The sequence below is a fragment of the Nomascus leucogenys genome, chromosome 8, assembly GCF_006542625.1.
Source record: "Nomascus leucogenys isolate Asia chromosome 8, Asia_NLE_v1, whole genome shotgun sequence".
NCBI classification, from domain to species: Eukaryota; Metazoa; Chordata; class Mammalia; order Primates; family Hylobatidae; genus Nomascus; species Nomascus leucogenys.
In genome coordinates, this window is record NC_044388.1 from 14,706,682 (window position 1) to 14,734,051 (window position 27,370).

At 39.6% G+C, this 27,370-nt stretch overlaps 1 protein-coding gene across 1 annotated transcript in view; it reads right to left on the minus strand.

Moving 5' to 3' along the window:
• Nucleotides 1-27,370, minus strand: part of PPP2R3A (protein phosphatase 2 regulatory subunit B''alpha) — a 193,782-nt gene that overhangs the window by 55,922 nt on the left and 110,490 nt on the right. Inside the window, exons 7-10 of the mRNA XM_003265256.3 lie at nt 23,668-23,754; nt 19,686-19,842; nt 14,173-14,221; nt 11,483-11,572 (exon numbers count right to left, since the gene is read on the minus strand). Of these exons, the coding sequence (XP_003265304.2) occupies nt 11,483-11,572; nt 14,173-14,221; nt 19,686-19,842; nt 23,668-23,754 (383 nt within the window). The remainder of the gene's footprint in view (nt 1-11,482; nt 11,573-14,172; nt 14,222-19,685; nt 19,843-23,667; nt 23,755-27,370) is intronic.

Sequence of the window (27,370 nt, forward strand, 5' to 3'; positions counted from 1 at the left end):
CCAGGCTTTGGTATCAGGACGATGCTGGCCTCATAAAATGTGTTAGGGAGGATTCCCTCTTTTTCTATTGATTGGAATAGTTTCAGAAGGAATGGTACCAGTTCCTCCTTGTACCTCTGGTAGAATTCAGCTGTGAATCCATCAGGTCCTGGACTCTTTTTGGTTGGTAAGCTATTGATTATTGCCACAATTTCAGAGCCTGTTATTGGTCTATTCATAGATTCAACTTCTTCCTGGTTTAGTCTTGGGAGGGTGTATTTGTTGAGGAATTTATCCATTTCTTCTAGATTTTCTAGTTTATTTGCATAGAGGTGTTTGTAGTATTCCCTGATGGTAGATTGTATTTCTGTGGGATCGGTGGTGATATCCCCTTTTTCATTTTTTATTGCATCTATTTGATTCTTCTCTCTTTTCTTCTATATTAGTCTTGCTAGTGGTCTATCAATTTTGTTGATCTTTTCAAAAAACAGCTCGTGGATTCATTAATTTTTTGAAGGGTTTTTTGTGTCTCTATTTCCTTCAGTTCTGCTCTGATTTTAGTTATTTCTAGCCTTCTGCTAGCTTTTGAATGTGTTTGCTCTTGCTTTTCTAGTTCTTTTAATTGTGATGTTAGGGTGTCAATTTTGGATCTTTAGTGCTTTCTCTTGTGGGCATTTAGTGCTATAAATTTCCCTCTACACACTGCTTTGAATGTGTCCCAGAGATTCTGGTATGTTGTGTCTTTGTTCTCGTTGGTTTCAAAGAACATCTTTATTTCTGCCTTCATTTCGTTATGTACCCAATAGTCATTCAGGAGCAGGTTGTTCAGTTTCCATGTAGTTGAGCGGTTTTGAGTGAGTTTCTTAATCCTGAGTTCTAGTTTGATTGCACTGTGGTCTGAGAGACAGTTTGTTATAATTTCTGTTCTTTTACATTTGCTGAGGAGAGCTTTACTTCCAACTATGTGGTCAATTTTGGAATAGGTGTGGTGTGGTGCTGAAAAAAATGTATATTCTGTTGATTTGGGGTGGAGAGTTCTGTAGATGTCTATTAGGTCCATTTGGTGCAGAGCTGAGTTCAATTCCTGGATATCCTTGTTAACTTTCTGTCTCGTTGATCTGTCTAATGTTGACAGTGGGGTGTTAAAATCTCCCATTATCATTGTGTGGGAGTTTAAGTCCCTTTGTAGGTCACTCAGGACTTGCTTTATGAATCTGGGTGCTCCTGTGTTGGGTGCATATATATTTAGGATAGTTAGCTCTTCTTGTTGAATTGATCCCTTTACCATTATGTAATGGCCTTCTTTGTCTCTTTTGATCTTTGTTGGTTTAAGGTCTATTTTATCAGAGACTAGGATTGCAACCCCTGCCTTTTTTTGTTTTCCATTTGCTTGATAGATCTTCTTCCATCCCTTTATTTTGAGCCTATGTGTGTCTCTGCACGTGAGATGGGTTTCCTGAATACAGCACACTGATGGGTCTTGACTCTTTATCCAATTTGCCAGTCTGTGTCTTTTAATTGGAGCATTTAGCCCATTTACATTTAAAGTTAATATTGTTATGTGTGAATTTGATCCTGTCATTATGATGTTAGTTGGTTATTTTGCTCATTAGTTGATGCAGTTTCTTCCTAGCCTCGATGGTCTTTACAATTTGGCATGTTTTTGCAGTGGCTGGTACCAGTTGTTCCTTTCCATGTTTAGTGCTTCCTTCAGGAGCTCTTTTAGGGGAGGCCTGGTGGTGACAAAATCACTCAGCATTTGCTTGTCTGTAAAGGATTTTATTTCTCCTTCACTTATGAATCTTAGTTTGGCTGGATATGAAATTCTGGGTTGAAAATTCTTTTCTTTAAGAATGTTGAATATCAGCCCCCACTCTCTTCTGGCTTGTAGAGTTTCTGCTGAGAGATCAGCTGTTAGTCTGATGGGCTTCCCTTTGTGGGTAACCCGACCTTTCTCTCTGGCTGCCCTTAACATTTTTTCCTTCATTTCAACTTTGGTGAATCTGACAATTATGTGTCTTGGAGTTGCTCTTCTCGAGGAGTATCTTTGTGGCGTTCTCTGTATTTCCTGAATCTGAATGTTGGCCTGCCTTGCTAGATTGGGGAAGTTCTCCTGGATAATACCTTGCAGTATTTTCCAACTTGGTTCCATTCTCCCTGTCACTTTCAGGTACACCAATCAGAGATAGGTTTGGTCTTTTCACATAGTCCCATATTTCTTGGAGGCTTTGTTCATTTCTTTTTATTCTTTTTTCTCTAAACTTCCCTTCTCACTTCATTTCATTCATTTCATCTTCCATCACTGATACCCTTTCTTCCAGTTGTTCGCATTGGCTACCGAGGCTTCTGCAATCTTCGCGTAGTTCTCGAAACTTGGCTTTCAGCTCCATCAGCTCCTTTAAGCCCTTCTCTGTATTGGTTATTCTAGTTATCCATTCGTCTAATTTTTTTTCAAAGTTTTTAACTTCTTTGCCATTGTTTTGAATTTCCTCCCATAGCTCAGAGTAGTTTGATCGTCTGAAGCCTTCTTCTCTCAACTCGTCAAAGTCATCCTCCGTCCAGCTTTGTTCCGTTGCTGGTGAGGAACTGCGTTCCTTTGGAGGAGGAGAGGTGCTCTGCTTTTTAGAGTTTCCAGTTTTTCTGCTCTGTTTTTTCCCCATCTTTGTGGTTTTATCTACTTTTGGTCTTCGATGATGGTGATGTACAGATGGGTTTTTGGTGTGGATGTCTTTTCTGTTTGTTAGTTTTCCTTCTACCAGACAGGACCTTCGGCTGCAGGTCTGTTGGAGTTTGCTAGATGTCCACTCCAGACCCTGTTTGGCTGGGTGTCAGCAGCAGTGGCTGCAGAACAACGGATTTTTGTGAGACCGCAAATTCAGCTGTCTGATAGTTCCTCTGGAATTTTTGTCTCAGAGGAGTACCTGGCTGAGTGAGGTGTCAGTCTGTCCCTACTGGGGGGTGCCTCCCAGTTAGGCTGCTCGGGAGGTCAGGGACCCACTTTAGGAGGCAGTCTGCCTGTTCTCAGATCTCCTGCTGCGTGCTGGGAGAACCACTACTCTCTTCAAAGCTGTCAGACAGGGACATTTAAGTCTGCAGAGGTTCCTGCTGACTTTTTGTCTGTGCCCTGCCCCCAGAGGTGGAGCCTACAGAGGCAGGCAGGCCTCCTTGAGCTGTGGTGGGCTCCACCCAGTTCGAGCTTCCTGGCTGCTTTGTTTACCTGAGCAAGCCCGGGCAATGGCAGGCGCCCCTCTCCCAGCCTCGCTGCCGCCTTGCAGTTTGATCTCAGACTGCTGTGCTAGCAATCAGCGAGACTCCGTGGGCACAGGACCCTCCGAGCCAGGTGTGGGACACAATCTCCTGGTGTGCCGTTTTCCAAGCCCGTTGGAAAAGCGCAGTATTAGGGTGGGACTGACCCGATTTGCCAGGTGCCGTCTGTTACCCCTTTCTTTGACTAGGAAAGGGAACTCCCTGACCCCTTGCGCTTCCTGAGTGAGGCAATGCCTCGCCCTGCTTCGGCTCATGCACAGTGCGCTGCACTGACTGTCCTGCACCCACTGTTTGGCACTCCCTAGTGAGATGAACCTGGTACCTCAAACAGAAATGCAGAAATCACCCGTCTTCTGTGTCGCTCACGCTGGGAGCTGTAGACTGGAGCTGTTCTTATTTGGCCATCTTGGCTCCACTCCCCCCCCCCCCCCACCTTTTTTTTTTTTAAAGTAATAATGGTTTTAGTACAAAAGGGGCACGGGAGTGGCCTCTGGCCTCTAAGATCTCTTTGTGTCTTGAAATTCCTCATTACTTAAGAGAACCAAAATCAGGCAAAAGGGAATAAAGTAAATCTTGATTTTGACCAAGGATTTAACAGTACTGAAGTGAAAGACAACTTATTTTACTGTGAAACAGAAACTGAAATACTTTAGTTACTTGCATTTTCAATTAAGAACTAAGATAATCTTCTCTTTACAATAAATAAAGCTAAAGCACACCCTTCAGTTCTTTGTTAATAGCCCATAAGAGAGAAAGAAAGGGCCGGGCACGGTGGCTCATGCTTGTAATCCCAGCACTTTGGGAGGCCGAGGTGGGCGGATCACGAGGTCAGGAGATTGAGACCACAGTGAAACTCCGTCTCTACTAAAAATACAAAAAATTAGCCGGGCGTGGTGGCAGGCGCCTGTAGTCCCAGCTACTCGGAGAGGCTGAGCAGGAGAATGGCATGAACCCGGGAGGTGGAGCTTGCAGTAAGCCGAGATTGCGCCACTGCACTCCAGCCTGGGCGACAGAGAGAGACTCCGTCTCAAAAAAAAAAAAAAAAAAAAAAAAGAGAAAGAAAGCTAGAATGCAACGATAGATATACTGCCTGAATATTTGCCAAAGGCACATAACTGCTTTTAAATATCTGAAAGATGTGGTAGATCAATCAGATATAATTCTCTGAATATTGGAGACCATAAGGATCAATGAATGAAAGAGAAAAATGAACAGGATGCCTCAGTGGATAGTTACCTGTCCCTGAAAAGTTTAGCAGCAGGGGCTGGATGGATAATACATGCAGGACATGTTCAGAGGGTATTTTCTTATTGAAAGTACTGGGTACTCTCTAAAGTTTCTTTCAGTGCAGATTCTTTTTTTTTTTTCTTACCAAATGTAACTGATCTTCTCAGAGCCTAAAAGTATTGACTATTTATTGTAGGAAAATTGGAAAACAGAAAACACAGAAGGAATAACTGACCAGAGAGCACTAGTGTTAAATTTCTGCTATATTTACCACCAATATTTGGTTTTTCAAAGCATAATGATATTAATGACAAACTATATTTCTAAAATTGTAGACATAAACAAAATTATTATTATTATTTTTTTTTGTGAGACAAAGTCTCGCTCTGTCGCCCAGGCTGGAGTGCAGTGACACAATCGCAGCTCACTGCAACCTTCCTCACCTCCTCCCCCACCCCCGGGTTCAAGCGATTCTTGTGCCTCAGCCTCCCAAGTAGCTGGGACTACAGCCATGAGCTAAGATTACTTTTTGACCTTTCCCTGGACTGAACGAAATTAAGTGCTGAGCCAGTGATTTCTTACCCCTAATATAAACTCCTGTATGCTATTCAAGAAAGTTATTGGAAACTCCATTATTGCTTAGGCAGTAACTAAATGTATATTCTGTTGCATATTCAATATACATATTTTATTATTTACTACTGTGAAAAGCACTGGCCTAGTGCCCTTCGGCATAACAAAAGTGAATGGAATAGCTCCTGGAGATGATACCTAGCCAGATGACTAAGGTAGAAGCAGAATATGATAAAAACCAGCACAGAGAGATTAAAGGACATACCGAAAGAGGGTTTGCAAGAGTTTGTCCACAGAAAACAATCTACCCAGATACTTTCCATATCTACCTCTGTTACCAGCCATAGGAAAGACTCTAGATCCTAATTTCGTATGCAGCATTTCACGCAGGATTAATCACACCTTAGTGAATTTATTACTTTTTTTACGAAATTCATTTTTTCAACCCATGTAATTCATAAGCCAGAAACCCAATTTCTGCAAAGTGGTGCCTGTTCCATTTTCTTAAATAAGAGTTTGATTTTCATTCTATAGACAGTCCCTGACTTATGATGGTTTGACTTAGAATTTTTTGACTTTACAATGGTGTGAAAGCCATATGCATTCATTAGAAACTGCACTTTAAGTACCAATACAATCATTCTGTTTTCACTTTCAGTACAGTATTCAATAAATTATATGAGATATTCAATACTTTATTATAAAGTAGGCTTTGTGCTAGATGATTTTGCCCAAATGTAGGCTAAGATGTGTTCTGAGTACATTTAAGGCTGGCTAGACTAAGCTATAATGTTCAGTAGGTTAGGTGTATTAAATAATTTTTAACTTATATTTTCAAGTGATGCTGGGTTTACCAGGATGTAACCCTACTGAAGGGGAGGAGCATCTGTATGACATTTTTGCCAAAATGGTGGACACTATTTTCTGCTCACACTCTGCTTTAGTAAAGCAATGTGAACCACTGAGAATAACACGCAGGGTACCTAGTAAGTGCCACTAGAAACCAAGGAAGCAAGTATCAATGGGCAAAATCAGTAGTTACTTTCTTATATAATTGGCCTAATTTTGATACTCTTAAGCAATAAGCAATTTCATGACACAAAAAGAACTCTCTTTTAGGGAGTCTACAGCCTAGTTGGAAAGAAGGTAGACATGCAAATGAATGACATCTGGATGTCAGGCCATATATTACAGTGGTAGAGTCCAGGTTTGGGAGAGATACAAACCTGAGTTTGAATCCAAGCTAGGACACTTACGAGCTGCACAGTCTCTTAGAGCTTCTGTTTCATCAACTGAAAAATGGGACCACTGACACCTCAACTCATAGTGATATGAGGACTAAATAAGCCATTACATATAAAATACTAGTCACTGGCAAAGAATGGAATCTCAATATGTGAGCTGTTAGTTAGGAGAAAGGCAACATGCAAGGTCGAAAAGGAGCACCAAAGAAGGAGGTCTAAGAAAGCTTTTGACTCAAAAAACCTTTGTTGGTAACATTCTATGAGAATCCAGTTATGGATCTCATGATGTGAAAAACTGATCTGAAGAGCTTCACTTCTGCTAATGATTACCTAAGTGGGATCATGCCTTCCACGGAGGAAATTGAGGGGACCACCCCCCATAGAAAAAAAAAAAACAGTTTAAAGATCCTGGAGAATTAACAGGGCAGTGAAGAATTATGGTATCCAGATCTAGAAGAAGAAAATCCAGAGAGGGGCACCTAGCATTTGGGACCATCTTTCCCTTGGGGCATCTGCAGATTCTGGAAGAGGGACCTGAAAGTTTGAGGAACTAAGCCTTGACTTACTAGTATTTTGTTACTGATTTTGGGTCTATATTCAAGAGGGATATCAGTCTGTAGTTTTATTCTCTGGTATGCGTTTGTCTGGTTTTGTTTATAAAATGAGTTGGGAATTATTCCTCCCCTTTCTGTTTTCTGGAAAACGTGGTGCAGAATTTGGTAATATTTCTTCTTCAAATGACTGTAAGAATACAGTTAAATTATCAGGGCTGGGAGATTTTTTTTTCAGGAGGTTCTAAACTGTGAATTCAATTTTCTTTAATAGATATCTGACTATTCAGGTTATGTATTTCTTCTTAGGTGAGTTTTATTAAGTTGTGACTTTAAAGGAAATTGGTCCATTTCATGGAGGTCACCATATTTGTGTGTGTATATGTTATTTGTAGCATTCCTTTATTACGTCGTGAATATCTAATTCCCCTTGAGTCATCCTTTTTAATCCATAGATTATTTAAAAGTGTGTTGTTTAATACCCAAGTGTGTGGAGATTTTCCAGTTGTCTTTCTCGTATTGATTTCTACATTAATTCCATTTTGTTTACAGAACATACTTTCTAGTATTTTAAGTCTTTTTTTTTTAAACAGGCTTACTGAAATATATTTCACATATCATATAATTGTTCCTTTTGAAATGTCCAACTCACGGGTTTTTAACATTCACAGAGTTGTATAACCATCACTACAATTAATATAGGGACATTTTCATCACCTACAAAAAGAGACTCCATACCCATTAGCACTCATTCCTCATTTCACCACAGGCTCTCCACGGAGTAGGCAACCATTAACCTATTTCCTGTTTCTATACATTTGTCTATTCTGGACAATTCATATAAATGAATTCATACAGTATGTGGTATTTTGTGACTGGCATCTTTTACTTCACATAAGGTTTTCAAGATCCAATTGTGCATAGTATGTATCAGTACTTCATTTCTCTTTACTGCTGTATAATACTTGATTATATGAATAGATCACATTTGTTTATCTTGGGCTGATCCCAACTTTTGGCTACTGTGAATGATGCTGCTATGAAAATGGGTGTACGAGTTTTTGTGTGGACATGTTTTCATATATCTTGAGTATATACCTAAGGAGTGGAATTGCTAGGTCATATGATAACTCTATGTTTAACCATTTGAGGAAATGTCAGACTTTTCCGTAACGGCTGCACCATTTTACATTTCTATTGTAATGTATGAGGGTTCCGATTTTTCCACATGCTTGGCAGCACCTATTATCTGACACTTTGATAACTATCCTAGTGTGAAGCAGTATCTCACTGTGGTTTTGATTTGCACTTCTCTGATGACTAATGATGTCAAGCATCTTTTCATGTGCTTATTGGCCACACATATATCTTCTTTGGAGAAACGTCTATTCAGATCCTTTGCCCATTTTTTAAATTGGGCAATCTTTCTATTATTGAGTTGTAAGTGTTGTTTATATGTTCTAGATACAAGTTCCTTATCAGATATATCATCTGCAAATATCTTCTTCCATGCTGTGGGTTGTCTTTTTACTTTCTTGATCATATCTTTTGACGCACAAAAGTATTAACTTTTTCTTTTTTTTGAGATGGGGTCTTACTCTGTCACCCCAGGTTGGAGTACAGTGATGTGATCTCAACTCACTGCAACCTCTGCCTCCCAGGCTCAAGTGATCCTCCCACCTCAGCCTCCCAAGTAGCTGGGACCACAGGCGCGTGCCACTGTGCCTGGTTACATTTTGTATTTCTGGTAGAGAGGGGATTTCACCATGTTGCCCAGGCTGGTATTGAATTCCTGAGCTCGGGCAATCCACCTGCCTTGGCCTCCCAAAGTACTGGAAATACTGGCGTGAGTCACCACATCCAGCCAAAAGTTTAAAATTTTGATGAAGTCCAATTCATCAACTTTTTCTTTTGATACTTATGCTTTTGGTGTCACATCTAAGAAACTGCCTAACCAAGGTCGTGAAAATTTACTCCTCTATTTTCTTCTAAATTTTTTATAGTATTAGCTCATACATTTTGGGCTGTGATCCATTTGACTTAATTTTTGTAGTATGTGAACTAGGGGTCCAAAGGCAAGGTTGGTACAAACGTAATTGCAGTTTTGGCCACTGAAAGAAATTGCAAAAACCACAATTACTTTTGCACCAACCTAATATTATTTTGTACGATATCCAGTTGTTCTGGCACTATTTATTAAAAACACTGTTTTTTTCCCCATTGGATCGTCTTGGCACCCAGCATCCTTGTTGAAAATCAATGAGCCATATATGTGAGGATATATTTCTGAACTCTCAATTCAATTTTGTTTATTTTTATGTCCATCATGATACGAGTACCACACAGTCTTGTTTACTTTCACTTTGTAGTGAAATATTTCGGAATAGGGAAGTATGAGTCCTACATTTTTTCTGTACTTTTTCAGCATTGTTTTGGTTACTGTGGTCCCTTTGTATTTCCATAGGAATTCAATATTCAGCTTTTCCATTTCTGGAAAAAAAATAAAAACCATCGAAAAACAAAAAAAGCTTTTGACTCAAAGTAACTAGTATTTTTTTTTTTTTTTTTTTGGAGACGGAGTCTCACTCTGTCGCCCAGGCTGGAGTGCAGTGGTGCAATCTTGGCTCACTGCAAGCTCCGCCTCCCAGGTTCATGCCATTCTCCTGCCTCAGCCTCCCGAGTCGCTGGGACTACAGGCGCCTGCCACCACACCCGGCTAATTTTTTTATTTTTAGTAGAGACGGGGTTTCACCGTGTTAGTCAGGATGGTCTTGATCTCCTGACCTCTTGATCCACCCTCCTCGGCCTCCCAAAGTGCTGGGATTATAGGCGTGAGCCACCGCACCCAGCCCCAAAGTAACTAGTATTTTGTTAGGAATCTGTAGATCAGTTTGGGAATTACTGCTATCTTAACAATGATCCATGAACATGGGATGTCTTCATTTTATTTAGATCTTTAATTTTTTTTTTTTTTTTTTGTGATGGAGTTTTGCTCTTGTCACCCAGGCTGTAGTGCAATGGTGTGATCTCAGCTCACTGCAACCTCCGCCTCCTGGGTTCAGGCAATTCTTCTGCCTCAGCCTCCCATGTAGCTGGGATTATAGGCATATATCACCACGCCTGGCTAATTTTTTACATTTTTAGTAGACACAGGGTTTCATCATGTTGGCCAGGCTGGTCTTGAACTCCTGATCTCAGGTGATCTGCCCACCTCGGCCTCCCAAAGTGCTAAAATTACAGGTGTGAGCCACTGCAACCCAGCCGAAAATCCAAAACTTTTTGAGTACCAACAAGACGCTCAAAACTCATACTCAATGGAAATACTCACTGGAGCATTTTGGATTTCAGATTTGGGATGCTCACTGGTAAGTATAACAAACGGTTCAAAATCTGAAGAAAATCCAAAATCTGAAACACTTCTGATCTCAAGAATTTCAGATAAGAGATACTCTACTCTGCCTGTATATGAAAAAGAGTAGCATATATATGAACTTTTAGTATTTTTTTCTGGGTATTAAAATTACTGGTATTAAAATTTATTTTTCTTCTGCTTATTCATGTTTTCTAAATAAATTATTACTTTTGAAATGGAAAACAAAGTTATTTAAAAATAATCTAACAAGCTCTCCAAGAAATGGCTTATTTTTATTTCAACATCTTCTAAACAATATATTCAACATTTATTTTTTTAGAGTTGGTGTCCTGCTCATTATACCCAGGATGGAGTATAATGGCATGATCCTAGCTCACTACAGCCTCAAACTCCTGCCCTCAAGTGATCCTCCTGTCTCAGCCTCTCGAGTAGCTAGTACTACAGGTGTGCATCACCATTTCCAGCTATTTAAAACATTTATCTGTAGAGATGGAGTCTCGTTATGTTGCCCAGGCTGGTCTCAAACTCCAGGCCTCAAGCAATCCCTCCTGCCTTGGCCTCCCAAAGTTCTGGCATTACAGATGTGAGCCACCACACCTGGACATATTCAACATTTAGATAACTTTTCGAACCAATATTAAGATAGTTGAGTTAGTTATACCTGCAAGTACCATCAAGGTCTATAACCCCTCCCTCCCTTGGTACTGAGCACAAACTACAGTGCATTGTGTTATACAAAGTAGGGATAAGAAGCGAGGCATCTAGATTTTTTGCCTAAACAAGAGATGGAAAGAAAGAAATGTGTAAATTAATAACTCCAATCAAGGTATGTCTGGGAGTGCCAAGGAAAAGCATAGATGATTTCAACTGGCAGACTGAGGATGTGTTCTTATACACTAGTCATCCACAATTTGCTTTCCCTCTCTAATAGTAATGGTTTACCATTTAACCAGTAAGATGATAAAACAAGTAATTCATAGCATCTATTCCCATATTCCACATGAATGCTTACTAGCCCTACTTGTCATCAGCTTACATGTCACTTCACCTTTGTTTCTGTGGGTAATAGCACTTCTCTTGATATGCCATGAACCTGGATTCAGTGCCAATCTCCTGAGACGGAGAGCTCCGAGACGGCAGAAACTAAGCCTAATTCATCTTAGTATTGCCGGGTTGAGTTGGCTTCACTAGGTATAATATGCACCATGGCTTTTTCAAGCTTTCTGCATGTGTTTAACATCTTGGTAAAGGAAACTTAGAAATCATACCTGGTAGGATTCCTTTTGTCTTCTTCAGAGATCAAAAACCAAACAAAATCTGCATAGCTCATTCTTCCCTCTTTCTGTATTGTTTTTCCCCTGAAGAAAACACATGGTTATAAAATTTCCTGAGCAATTACTCAGAACCATTTATCAGGATGATAGGCTAAGAAATAAAGTAATATGTCAGTTAAAATTTTTTTAAATTATAATGCTAAATGCCTCATAAAGGGCAACCCTTCCACAGCCTATCTTATTTTCAAAGGCCTAGAGGGTGAAACCAGAAGGCATTTGCAAATATGAAGAAATCTGGTCTTTAATATGAATGCAAATAATCACTGGGATAAAATACTGTTCCTTGTATTTAGATATAGGATTAATACTCATGTTAGGCATCAATGGAAGATACCTCAAAATAATAAGAGCCGTCTATGACAAACACATAACTAGCATTATACTGAATGGACAAAAGCTAGAAGCAATCCCCTTAACAACAAGAACAAGACAAGGATGACCACTCTCACCACTCTATTCAACATAGTACTGGAAGTCTTGGCCAGAGCAATCAGGCAAGAGAAAGAAATAAAACACATCCAAATAGGAAAAGTCAAATTATCTCTCTTTGCTGACAACATGATTCTATACCTAGAAAAGCCTGAAAACTATGCCAAAAGGCTTTCAGAACTAATAATAATTTCATTAAAGTTTCAGGATACAAAATCAATGTATAAAAATCAGTAACATTTCAATACACCAATAGCATTCAAGCTGAAAGCCAAATCAAGAATGCAATCCCATTTACAATAGCCACACACACACAAAATAAAATACCTAGGAATACAGCTAACCAAGGAGGTGAAAAATCTCTACAGGGAGGACTATGACACTCTGCTGAAAGAAATCAGAGATAACACAAACTAATGGAAAAACATTCCATGGTCATGGATAGGAAGACTCAATATCGTTAAAATAGCCATACTCCCCAAAGCAATTTACAGATTCAATGTTATTCTTATTAAACTAATGTTGTTTTTCACAGACATTCTAAAATTCATATGGAACCAAAAACAAAGCCCCAATAGCTAAAGCAATCTTAAGCAAAAACAGCCAAGCCAGAGGTATCATAGTACCTGACTTCAAACTATACTATAAGGCTACTGTAACCAAAACAGCATGGTACTGGTACAAAAACAGACACACAGACCAATGGAGCAGAATAGAGAGCCCAGAAATAAAGCTGTACACGTACAACCATCTGATATTTGACAAAGTTGATAAAAACAAACAATGGGAAAAAGACTCCCTATTCAATAAACAGTGCTGGGATAACTGATTAGCTATATGCAGAAGAATGAAACTGAACCCTTACTTTTCACCATATATAAAAAAAATTCACAATGGATTAAAGACTTAAACTTCAGACCTCAAACTATAACAATCCTAGAAAAAAACCCTAGGAAATACCCTTCTTGACATTAGCCTAGGCAAATAATTTATGGCTAAGTCCTCAAAAGCAATTGCAACACAACCAAAAATTGATGATTGGGACCTAATTAAAGAGCTTTTGCACAGCAAAAGAAACTATCAACAGATTTAACAAACTACCTACAGAATGGGAGAAAATATTCTCAAACTATGTATCCAACAGAGGTCTAATATCCAGACTGTATAATGAACTTAAATCAACAAGCAAAAAACAACCCCATTTAAAAATGGGCAAAGGACATGAACGGACACTTCTCAAAAGAAGACATACAGGCAGCCAGCAAACACGAAACAATCTCAACATCATTCATCATTAGAGAAATGCAAATCAAAACCACAACAAGATAACATCTCACAACAGTCAGAATGTAAACTACTAAAAAGTCAAAATATAACACGTTGGTGAGGCTGTGGAGAAAAGGGAATGCTTATACACTTAGTGGGAATGTAAATGGGTCCAGCTGTGGTGAAGAGCCGTTGATTTCTCAGAGAACTTGAAACAGAACTACCATTCGACCCAGCAATCCCATTACTGGGCATATACCCAAAGGAAAATAAATCATTCTACCACAAAGATACATGTACTTGTATGTTTATCCAGCACTATTCACAACAGCAAGACATGGAATCAACCTAGATGCCTACCAACAGTAGACTGGATAAAGAAAATGTGGTACATATATACCATTGAATACTATGCAGCCATAAAAATTATGAAATCATGTCCCTGCAGCAACATGGAGGCAGCTGAAGGCCATCATTCTAAGCGAATTAACACAGCAACAGAAAACCAAATACCATATGTTCTCACTTGTAAGTGGAAGCTAACGTTGAGTACACATGGACATAAAGATGGGAACAACGGACACTGGGGACTGCTGAAGTGGGTAGGGAGTGAGCACAGTGAGGGCTGAGGGACTGCCTGTTGGGTGTTATGCTCACTGCCTGTGTGACAGGATCCTCCATACACCAAATCTCATCATCACGCAGTGTACCCATGTGACAGACCTGCACGTGTACCCTCCTGAATCAGAAAAGTTGAAATTATTTTTTTAAAAAAGAATTACTGTCTTGTATTAAGCCATAACTATGTTTTATAGGATATTACTTGGTCCAATAGCACTGCCAAATTATTCAGGAAGCTTTGCTAAAATGAGATCGTTATGGTATTACTTGTAGTTCATTTTTAAACACAGCATTAAATGTTTTCTTACCTTGTTACTGCCCCAGAGAATATCCTTTCAATAATCCTGTTTGATGAAGCTAAATGTAGATAAAAAAAAATTACAAAGCTAGTTAGAAACATGCTCCATAAAGGCAATACTTTTCACAAATTTGCTTTTCACTAGCTACAAGCTAAACCATAACCATCGTCCATGATGAGAATGTGAGTACATTTTTATTTACACATAATTTTAAAATAACTTAAAAAAATAATAGGCAAATGAATGTGGCTGACATCTGGGAAGTATTAATATAGTTGAATGCTAAGTTAGGTCTGAACATCCTGACAGCTAAGACAAAAATATATAGGATTTGTACTGATCTTATCCAATGAGACCAATTTTCCTATAAACAAGACAAATTTTATCCTTAAACTAAATTCAAGGGGGAACTGATTGTGTAAGCTCCTAAAACAATGTAAAATAAAACAAAACAAAGTTAAAACAATGGAGAATGCTTTTAAGTAGTTTTTTAAAAAGCTACTCAAACACACTACAAACATACTTTTCTTATATTCCCATTTTATAAAAGTCCAGGGTTTAACATAAGATTTTTAGAAATTCCATCAGGAAGTTTTATTCACAGAGACAATCATAGCTTAAGTTAGCATGTTGGTGTGAGAGAGAGAGAGAGAGAGAGAGAGAGAGAGAGAGAGAGAGAGAGAGAGAGACAGAGAGAGAGACATGACTAGAGACCTGTTCTTTCATTTATTTATTTATTTTTGAGACGGAGTTTCGCTCCTGTTGCCCAGGCTGGAGTGCAATGGCGTGATCTCGGCTCACTGCAACCTCCGCCTCCCGGATTCAAGTGATTCTCCTGCCTCAGCTTCCCGAGTAGCTGGGATTACAGGCATACGCCACCATACCTGGCTAATTTTTTTGTATTTTTATTAGAGACGGGGTTTCTCCATGTTGGTCAGGCTGGTCTCGAACTCACAACCTCAGGAGGCTGCCCACCTCAGCCTCCCAAAGTGCTAGGAATACAGGCGTGAGCCACCATGCCCAGCCTGTTCTTTCTTTTAACAGATGCCCCAGGCAATGGCACGCACACTAAAATTTCAAGATCATCAATAAGGTCATTAGGGACTTAGCAGCTATCAGCATTGAATTCTTCTGCACATAGTTAGGTACAGTTAGCATAAAGGTAAATTGGTTTCGCCAAAGAAAGTTGGTAATATGTGTATTGGTACAGCCGTGCCTGGCCACACACCAAAGCTTATATAAAGACCTTCTATATTTTGCTGAACATTGGTTTATGGGGTTAATTTGTACTAGATAGAAAAAAAGAGGGCTATTTAGGAAAGGTAAGGATATTTAATTGTAAAGCCAAAATCTTTTTTTAAAGGCATTTTTTAGCTTGGGAAGGTTTAGCTTCCTAAAATTGAAGATCATGTTATTCTATGTTGTCTCATTAAGGACAGTCTGGTGAGTGGATAATTATGGAGTATTGAGTGGCCCCTTCTTGCTCTGTTGCCCAGGCTGGAGTACAGTGGCGTGATCTCGGCTTACTGCAACCTCCGCCTTGTGGGTTCAAGCGGTTCTCCTGCCTCAGCCTCCCGAGTAGCTGGGATTACAGGCACGCACCACCATACCCGGCTAATTTTTGTATTTTTAGTAGAGATGGGGTTTCACCATGTTGGTCAGGCTGGTCTTGAACTCCTGACCTCGTGATCCACCTGCCTTGGCCTCCCAAAGTGCTGGGATTACAGGCGTGAGCCACCATGCCTGGCCAACTTTATTTCTTAAATATGCAAAACTCTATGAAACCTGACATCATATACAACAAACCTTTTTTTTTTTCTTTGAGACAGGGTCTCCCTGTCGCTCAGGCTGGAGTGTAGCAGCACCATCATGGCTCACTGCATCCTCAACTTCCCCAGGTTCAGGAGATCCTCCCATCTCAGCCTCCTTAGTAGCTGGGACTACAGGCATGTGCTACCACATCCGACTGATATTTGTATTTATTTTGTCATTTGAAAGACATTTTTTAATTTTTAATTTTTTTATTTTTTGTAGAGACAGAGTTTCACCATGTTGCCCAGGCTGGTCTTGAACTCTTGGGTTCAAGTGATCCACTTGCCTTGGCCTCCCAAAGTGCTGGTATTGCAGGCATGAGCCACTGCCCCCTGCCTGATGAGCCTTTTCTTAAGATGCATACCATTAGTAACAGCCATACCAAAAAACAAAAACAAAATTCAATGCATTTATTTAAGATTCATACTCTGCTATATCTAATAAGCTAAAGTATCATTTAAAAGTCAACAGTGCTTGAGAAGGCATTTAAGGACAGAACAGGGACAATCTTATGAGAGAAAAATGAATCAATGTATCTTGGTGCTCAGTTAATATTAAATCAGGCTGGGCATGGTGGATCATGCCTGTAATCCTAGCACTTTGGCAGGCCAAGGCAGATGGACTGCTTGAGCTCAGGAGTTTGAGACCAGCCTGCGCAACAAGGCAAAACCCCATCTGTATTAGTCTGTTCTCACGCTGCTAATAACGACATACCTGAGACTGGGTAATTTATAAAGGAAAGAGGTTTAATGGACTCACAGTTCCACATGGCTGAGGAGGCCTCACAATCATGGTGGAAGGCAAAGCAGAAGCAAAGGCACATCTTACATGGCAGCAGGGGTGTGTGCAGGGGAACTCCCCTTTATAAAACCATGAGCTCTCATGAGACTTACTCAGTATCATGAGAGCAGCACAGGGAAGACCTGCCCCATGACTGAATTAACTCCTACCTGGTCCCTCCCATTTCACATGGGGATTATGGGAGCTACGATTCAATATGAGATTTGAGTGGGGACACAGCCAAACCATATTGTTCCAACCACGGCTCCTCCCATATCTCAGGTCCCCACATTTCAAAACCAATCATGCCTTCGCAACAGTCCCCCCAAAGTCTTAACTCATTTCAGCATTAACTCAAAAGTCCACAGTCCAAAGTCTCATCTGAGACAACCCAACTTCCTTCTACCTATGAGCTTGTAAAATCAAAAACAAGTTAGTTACTTCCTAGATACAACAGGGATACAGGTATTGGGTAAATACACCTGTTCCAAATGGGAAAAATCAGCCAAAACAAAGGGGCTACAGGCCCCATGCAAGTCCGAAATCCAATACTGCAGTCATTAAACCTTAAAGTTCCAAAAGGATCTCCTTTGACTCTGACTCACATCCAGGGCACACTGATGCAAGAGGCAGGTTCCCATGGCCTTCAGCAGGTCCACCCCTGTGGCTTTGTAGGGTACAGCTCCCCTCCTTGCTGCTTTCATGGGCTGGCATTGAGTATCTGTGGCTTTTCCAGGTGCATGGTGCAAACTATTGGTGGATCTACCATTCTGGGGCCTGGAGCATGGTGGCCCTCTTCTCACAGCTCCACTAGGCAGTGTCCCAGTAGGGACTCTGTGGGGGCTTCAACCCCACATTTCCCTTCCATACTGCCCTAGCAGAGGTTCTCCATGAGGGCTCTGCCCCTGCAGCAAATTTCTGCCTGGACATCCAGGTGTTTTTATACATCCTCTGAAATCTAGGTGGAGGTTCTCAAAGCTCAATACTTGACTTCTGTGTACCCACAGAACCAACACCACATGGAAGCCACCAAGGCTTGGGGTTTGCATTCTCTGAAACAACGGCCTGAGCTGTATGTTGGCCCCTTTAAGCCATGGCTGGAGCTGAAACAGCTGGGATGCAGGGCACCATGTTCAGAGGCTGCATAGAGCAGGGTGGGGCGCAGGCCTGGCCCAGAAAACCATTTTCCCTCCCAGGCATCCAGGTCTGTGATGGGAGGGGCTGTCATGATGGTCTCTGACATTCCCTGCAGACATTTTCCCCATTGTTTTGGTGATTAGCATTTGACTCCCCATTACTTAGCAAATTTCTGCAGTGGGCTTGAATTTCTCCCCGGAAAATGGGTTTTAATTTTCTACTGCATTATCAGGCTGCAAATTCTCCAAACTTTTATGCACTGTCACTTCTTGAATGCTTTACTGCTTAGGAATTTCTTCCACCACATACCCCAAATCATCTCTTTCAAGTTCAAAGTTCCACAGATCTCTAGGGCAGGGGCAAAATGCCAAGTCTCTTTGCATAGCAAGAGTGACCTTTACTCCAGTTCCCAACAAGTTCCTCGTCTCCACCTGAGACCACTTCAGCCTGGATTTTATTGTCCATATCACTATCAGCATTTTGGTTAAAGCCATTCAAGTCTCTAGGAAGTTCCAAACTTTCCCACATGTTCCTATCTTTATCTGAGCCCTCCAAACTGTTCCAACCTCTGCCTATTACCTAGTTCCAAAGTCCCTTCCACATTTTCGGGTATCTTTACAGCAGTGCCCCACGCTACTGATACCAATTTACTATATTAGTCTGTTCTCATGCTGCTAGTCAAGACATACCTGAGACTGGGTAATTTATAATGGAAAGAGTTTAATGGACTCATAGTTCCACATGGCTGAGAAGGCCTCACAATCATGGCGGAAGGCAAAGGAGAAGCAACAGCACATGTTACATGGGGGGAGGCAAGAGAGCATGTGCAGGGGTACTCCCCTTTATCAAACCATCAGCTCTCATGAGACTTATTCATTACCATGAGAACTACATGGGAAAGACCCACCCCCATGATTCAATTACCTGCCACCAGGTCCCTGCCACAACAGGTGGGGATTACGGGAGCTACCGTTTAAGAAGAGATTTAGGTGGGAACATAGCCAAACCATATCACCATCTTTACAAAAAAATACAAAAAAAATTAGCCAGGTGTGGTGGCATGTGCCTGTAGTCCCAGCTACTTAGGGGCTGAGGTGGTAGGATGGCTTGAGCCCAGGAGGTTGAGGTTACAGTGAGCCGTGTTCATGCTTCTGCACTCCAGCCTAGGTGACAAAGTGAGACGCTGTCTCAAAAAAAAAACAAGGATATTAAATCAGTAGGCAATAGGTTCTAGATTTACTGCTGGCAAAAATGAAGCAAAAAGGGTATTATCATGTGATATGGAATTTTTTGTTTTCTGACAAAAGAAAGCACACAAAATTCATCTGCAGAGACGTATCTTTCAGGAACAAAATTTCCAAGAGTAAATTTTTGTGAATCCTTGAAAATAAAACTTGGCAATTAGAAACATTATTTTCATGCTTGGCTTTTTATAGAAATATTGTTAAGTGGGAAGGGTTATAAAGGTGTATACATATTCTCTTTCAGACAGATTTACACAGGTGTGGATCTTATTCAATTCATCATCAGAAAATACACACCAGTATAGACTCATCGCTTTATCAAAACTAAGACTGATTGGTTACTTACTTCCAAACTCCTTCTCCTACATCTGGCCTTTTATTAATAAAAAATTATATTATCTTCACTCATCCCCTCTTAAAAATTATTGGCCTTCAAAGAGGACTTGATTAGGTTCAGAATTTAGCAAATGGGAATTTCTCATAATGAGTAGTGATAATTTAAGTAACTCTTTAAAATGGTTAAGTCTTAGCATCTACAGAATCACTTACCCTGGTCATTGTATCGAGACAGATCGGCCTGGCTGATGTAGAGGTCATGATCAGTATCTAGTTCCCAGAATTTACAATAAATAACATAGAAATGTTCATAGGAGAAGTAATCTGTAATTTGGTTTATATCTTCCTCTTCTTCCAAAAGTGCTAGGGTCTGAAATTGTATGAAAAGAAGAATTTAAACATTATGAAAAAGCAGCTTTGGCCACTGTGCAGTCTAGCGAATTTCTGTTTTAAACTGAATTAAAATTTTTTTTCTGGTACCAAATCAGAAACCCTTTAATAGGCAACCTTATCCTACCTTTAATCAACCAATCAATCTATAAGCATGTACTGAGCTCTATAATATGCTCAGTGAAGGGTTGGATGCTGTGGAGGATGTAAAAGCAGCGGAAGGGAAGTACCATTACCTTGGGGACTATAATTGGTCAGAGGTCAGAGACTGGCATGAAAAGAACAATTAGTTCATAGTCTTAATTACTTGGCCAGAAACAAATACTGTTTTTAATTTTCAAAGTTATGTGAGCAATATTAAGAGGGGTAGGCATCAACATATAGGGTTTTGTTTTGTAATAAAATTAAGTTTATGTCACAAAGGTTACTCATATATACAATAGTGATGATACATGGTGGCCTGGCATAGGCATGGCAGGTAGAGATGCAGGGTCCTGAGCTGGAAGTAAACCTGGGTCTTCCCTGACTCACTGTACTCCCCTACGGCAAACTCCAGAATCAATGATACTGAATCCACAATTCTGTTGTCAGCCAAATTATTATATAAGTGGGCAGATAAATGAAAACATTTTCAGAAGTGAAAGATTCAGAAAGAAAAATAAAAGCACAAAAAAAGTTAAGAAATATAAAAAAATGAAATGGCAGAAATAAAATCAGATACATGAATAGTCACAATAAAGATAAGTGATACATCTCCCTATTAAAATATTTTTTTGATTGAGTATCAAAACCATGCCCCCAAAATAGATCTACCTATATGCATCTATAAGGGATACATCTAAAAAAATATAAGGAAGGTTAAAAAAAAGATGGACAAACATACACGGTTAAATGTTAACAAAAATAAACATGTATCAATATTAATATGGAATGCAAGGTGAAAAACATAAGGGGGCTGGGTGCGGTTGCTCATGCCTGTAATCCCAGCACTTTGGGAGGCTGAGGCAGGTGGATCATGAGGTCAGGAGTTCAAGACCAGCCTGGCTAAGATGGTGAAACCCCGTCTCTACTATAAATACAAATATTAGCTGGGTGTGGTGGCAGGCGCCTGTAATCCCAGCTACTTGGGAGGTTGAGGCAGAGAATTGCTTGAAACCGGGAGGCGGAGGTTGCAGTGAGCCGAGATCACGCCACTGCACTCCAACCTGGGCGACAGAGCAAAACTCCATCTCAAACAAAAAAAAAAAAAAAAAAAAGAAACACATGAGGGACAAAGAGGACTATTTCATAACACAAATGTTAGTATTTCGACAAAAAATTATTTTTTAAAATATGAACACTGGAAAACCAAAGGGCTCTGGCAAACTAAAAACAACATAAATTATTATTAAGTTATGGTAAATCTGCTGGATAGAAAATTATGCAGCTAGTAAAAACTATAAAGTTTACACTGAAAACCATGATATAGTAAGTACAAATATAGGATACAAGATCGTACCCACTAAGAACTACGTAAAATCCTGAAAATGCATATATACATATGGATAAGACTAGATGAATACAGACAAAAATGATACTAGTTGTATAAGGGTGATAAAATATGGTTTTTCTTCAGTCTTCCAAACTTGCTCATAATATTTTGTTTTATAAAATGTCCTTTGATATGTAAGAAGCAGAACACTTTCAATAAAGCACATATTTAGAAGCAAAGAGATATCATTTTTACCCACTGGGTTGGCATAAAATGAAGACGACAGCAACTTTTGTTGGTGAGTATGTAAGTGAAAGTAGTGCAGGCTTTTTGGAGGGTAACTTGGCAGACACCACCAAATTAAAAATGCACATACTATCTGATCCAGGATTTTCCCTCCAGTGGTCTATTCTACAGACATTCTTACTCATACCACATACAAGAGGAGGGAACAAGGATGTTCACTGCATTATTGTAATAGAGGAAATCTGAAAACGATTTGGACATCAATAGAGGAATATGTAATTAATTACAGTTTAGCCATGCAATTGATTATGCAGTAGTTGAAAGAATTAGATAGACTTATATGAATGGAAATGAAAAAAACCCTGAGACACTGTTAAGTGAAAAAACCAACTTAACAGAATAGTATGAACCCATATATTTTTTGAAAACCCTCAAAATAGCAGCCATACAAAACAAAACTATATACTATATGTATATATTTATAAGAGAATAAAACCACAGATGATATGGGTCCCCCTCTGGGGAAAGGGGGTAAAATGGTAGAGCGAAGAATAGTGACTTCTGTTTATTACTCTAGATGTGCTCATATTATTTGAATGTTTTATGAGTATTGTTTAAGTACGAAGAGGAAGACTAAGGAAAGAGGCAGGGAAGGAAAGGGAGGAGAAAATAAATCATGCTCTAGGAAGCAGAACACTTGAGTTCTTTTTCCAGTTCAGCAACTTACTTTTGTGTGATCTTATACAAATCATTTAAGTATATTTGGGCCTCAAATTTTATCACTGGTTAAAAAAAATGGATTAATTTTAAAAGCTAAGAAAGAAAAAATATGGATTAGGCCAGGCATGGTGGCTCACGCCTGTAATCCCAAGACTTTGGGAGGCTGAGGCAGGTGGATCATGAGGTCGGGAGTTTGAGACCAGCCTGGCCAACACAGTGAAATCCCATTTCTACTAAAAATACAAAAATGAGCTGGGCATGGTGGTGCACGCCTGTAGTCCCAGCTACTCAGGAGGCTAAGGCAGAAGAATCGCTTGAATCCAGAAGGCAGACGTTGTGGTGAACCCAGATCGCACCACTGCACTCCAGCCTGGGCAACAGAGCAAAATTTTGTCTCAAAAAAAAAAAAAAATTATGGATTATAAAAATGATTCAGAAACTACAACCTATAATGTGCTTCAGGAAAGTGGGGGATTATTATCATTACTCTTGAGGTATTATGGAATTACTGCCATTTTAACCCATCCCATATTACCTACTGAGAGCCCAGGCAGGCATCAGGTGTTCAATAAATATCAACACTGACTGTGATGATGACTGTTCATTTTAGAATAAAAAAAGTTTGTATATCCATCATGGACTGCTAATTTTGCCAAGTCTTCATTACTCTGTCTCAGATGAAGATAGGAAAAAATAAAGAGTAAATAAGGTTGTATTATTAGCCTAAATTCCATTTAGTATGATACTTAAAAATAAAATATTTCATTTTCTTCCAAGTGTGAACAATTTCACTTTCTTTATGTTTACAGAAGCTTAAACAATCAGGCATGAAGGTTACTTCAGTAAAAGGCTCCCACTAGTGGTCAATACTTTCTCTCTCATTTGGTAATATGAATAAAATAATTGAATGAAATGTATTCTTTCTTAAAAGGAATTTTTAGTACTTTTTCTCTAGCAGGTGCTGGATACAGAGTCATTGCTGAAAGGATCAAGTTTAAAATCTTCCAAGGCCTTTCCAAGACCCTTCCCAACCTAGCCCCAGCCCACCCCTCCAGGCTTATCTATTGTGAAGCCTTCTCTGTACGTTTTATCCATGTCTACGGAATTTATCAAGTCAGGTTTAGTGTCTGTCCACTTCACTCTTTTGCTCCAGAGTGCATGCCTTCAGGCAGAGATCCCTTATTATTCTCTCATTTTTACCCCCTCACCCAAAACATTCCAGCGTCCCACGACAGGTATTTGATAAATGCTTAATGACTGAAAGTAGTGACAGTGCTTTGGATAGAGTAAGCACTCAAATATTTGTTAAATAAGGTAAGAAAATTATCTAAATTGCTCATTACACATGAATTCCAATGAAAGGCATACTTGCAAAAAGTTGCTTTTTCTTATCTCTGTCGAAGTAATTTTTCCACTCCAAGATCTGTTGACTGTGTAGAATATTCTCTGAATAACCTGGTTCCAAAAGGAAAATAAAACCAAATAAAAACATTAAAGATCTCCACTACTTTCTCAAAGGCCATCTTATGAACATACTTGGGACCAATTTAACTTTTAGCTTTTTGATTATGTTAAGTGTAATTCCTAGTAAAAATGAGCACTGTATTTTTAAATCTACATCTATATATTTTGAATTTGCCTCTGTACTTCCAAGAAGAATAAAAAAACATTCTCTGTTCACAAGTCTTCACTTCCCAACTGCCTTCACATCACTTCTTTTGTTTATCTCTAATTTATACAGTGATGCCTGATTCAAGTAATGCTTATAGGGCTCAATGTTTTGGGAAGGCATATGAGGTGGGAAGTATCTGCTGGGTTGGCCTAATGATTGATTAACTGGTCAGACGGATGGCTTTCAAGGTGGTGTGATTCAAGAAGGCCTTATTCTGGTTACTATAGCCTTATTCACTTGAGTCTTGAAAACTCTTGGTCTTCTAGACTCTATGGAAATTCAAATACATCTGGGATAATTTATATCCTAACTTTTATTTGGGCATGAACATCTTTGTTATTAGCTGGTGTTTTAATGGGTTTAGCAAAATTGCAACTCTGGAGAAAACCTTGGATAGAATGGGAGAAGAGGAGATAAGAAGCAAATGTGTCCAGATTGAGGATGTGTGTGCTGTGGTGTAGGAGAAGATCAGAGAAGAAAGATGGAAGCTGCAATCCTGGAGGTAGGAGGTCACACTGCATTCTTAACAATTTTACCTGCAGTCATTCCTACCCACTTCATTTCCCTTTCACTGATTATTTTTCTTCTCCCAAAGGAAGCAGCGGTAAAAAGAGCAATTTAAGCGGCTTTATTTTTTTGGGTGGGGGGTGTGCATTCTGCTTTTATTTTGATAGTCTAATAATACAGAAATCCTGTATCTTTGGTGGTTTTATCATGGAAGAGATTAGATCTCTTTTTCAAGATATTTTGATAAGAGAAGAACAAATAAGGCAAGATATTTGGACATCTTTCTCAATAGTAGGCCTAATGAGGAACTAAACCACCTTTCTTTTCTGGATTCTTCAGCAGAGAGAGTGATTCTTCAACTGTTCTGAACAGGGAAAAACTAGCATCAGGATGAAGGTCTAGATTTCAGCTGTCCAGCACTCACCACCCCACCCCTGCTATCAGTGCTAACCCCTCTGACCCTACAGAATTGAGCTCAGGCCGGGCGCGGTGGCTCACGCTTGTAATCCCAGCACTTTGGGAGGCCGAGGCGGGCGGATCACAAGGTCAGGAGATCGAGACCATGATGAAACCCCGTCTCTACTAAAAATATATAAAAAAAAATTAGCCGGGGGTGGTGGCGGGCGCCTGTAGTCCCAGCTACTCGGAGAGGCTGAGGCAGGACAATGGCGTGAACCCGGGAGGCGGAGCTTGCAGTGAGCCGAGATTGCGCCACTGCACTCCAGCCTGGGCGACAGAGCGAGACTCCGTCTCAAAAAAAAAAAAAAAAAAAAAAAAACAGAATTGAGCTCAAGTGCCACACTCCATGGGAGGCCCCAGGACAGGGACTGACTAGAGCTCTGCCTTGTGTGCTCCCACTGCCACCTGAGCCTCCTTTAGCTGTCCCTGTGGTTACATTCCAAACACTGGTGCACCTGACCATCATCACCTCCAAACAGTAAGAAACCAGGTCTTTCTTCACTTGCATTCCAGTAACTTATATGGTGCTTTTTTTTTTTTTTTTTTTTTGAGACGGAGTCTCACTCGGTCGCCCAGGCTGCAGTGCAGTGGAGCAATCTGGGCTCACTGCAAGCTCCATCTCCCGGGTTCACACCATGCTCCTGCCTCAGCCTCCTGACTAGCTGGGACTACAGGCGCCCGCCACCACACCCGGCTAATTTTTTGTTTTTTAGTAGAAACGGGGTTTCACCATGTTAGCCAGGATGGTCTTGATCTCCTGACCTCGTGATCCACCCGCCTTGGCCTCCCAAAGTGCTGTGATTACAGGCGCGAGCCACCGCGCCCGGCCACGGTGCTTTCTATATATCAGGTGGTCCATAACTGCTTGATAAAATAATGAGTTTCAAAGTTGCATAACAAAGATTTTTGTATTATCTTTGTGTTAGAGAAATATGGGTTGGCTTCATAACTGAAGAACTCTACTCAGAGTTTTGCACAGCAGATGAATGTCAACCCAAGAAAGGTCTCTAATTAGTATTTCACATATATCAGTATTTTTGTCTATTATTTATAGATAGAATCATATATAATGTGCAAAAACCACAAAACAGGTAAGTGTAACTATATTCAAAATGATTGTGAAAGATGCTACTAATGTAGTAATGTTTAATCTTGAGAAAAAATAAGACTAGAGTGTAGATGTGATCAAGATCTGAGTGGCTATTGGGCGGAAGAAGAAGCTGACTTGTTTTGTGTTGCACCAAAGGGAAGAATTACAACTGCTAGACAGAAATGCATGTATACTGAAATGCTTCAATATAAGGAAGACTTCCTAAAATTAGCCCTATAAAGCAATGAGTTTGTATGAAGTGGCTGGGTTTCTTTTCACCGCAAGTATTTAGGAAGAAGTTGACAGGATTCCTGAATTAGGTGGGAGCTGGGACTAGGCAGTGCCTAATTTCTCTACTGGCCCCAACCACTCAGACTCTGAGGTCACTGAGGACAGAGAACATGTCTTACTCAATATTGTATTCTTAACACTAGCTTGGTGGAAGTTCATGTAAAAATGATGGAGGATTTTTAGCACAGAAATTTTATGTATGAAAATAAACATTAAGAATTTCATTTATCATAATTCCATGTCCCCTCTCTCAAGTTAAAGTCAATTTCAATATATACTATTAAACCACATTTTTCTGTTGAAGATTTTTGTCCTTATTTCTTGATTCTGAATGTAAATTTATCTTAAAGTAAGAGTTTTCTATCTAAAATTTATATTTATATACTCAAATACTTTATATTATTTATGAAATTACTGTTAAAAATTATAAAACTTTATAATCTGTATCCATTTGTGCTTATTTTATTTTTCTCCTCTTCTTTTTGAATTTTTAAAATCTGCAAAGGGTTTGACTGTTAGGCATTTCCTATTTTTAGCCTGTGCTAACCTACTTATCTAATACTATAAAACAATGTATTTGTATTCCATTTTTCTATAGCCTAAATCTCCGTATTCAGTGGCCACACTTCATCAGCACATTTGTTGGTTTCCACATCACTGATTCAGCACTTTAGATGGCTGAGGCAGGAGCACCATCTAGTGGTGACGCATGTAGCTGCTGACTCTACATTAATTATTGTTTTTCTAACTGCTCTCTTCCAGGTAAATAAAATTCATCGTCATTTAAAATATCAAATAAATTTTTAAAATAAATCATAATTAGAATAACTATTTTCTGCTAGTGAAATAAATGAAATTTGACCACTTTTCACCAAGGGATCTTTAGTCAACTTGACATATAAGTTAAATTGTAAGTCAGTTTCCTTTCTTCTTGGTTATTGAATCAGAAACCTCTAATTCACAAGTATAGGTCACCAGGAATGGAAATGTTTGATGGCTCTGTATTATAGTTTTTGACAAATGAATTAAATACAGACATGGAAGTTACAAAT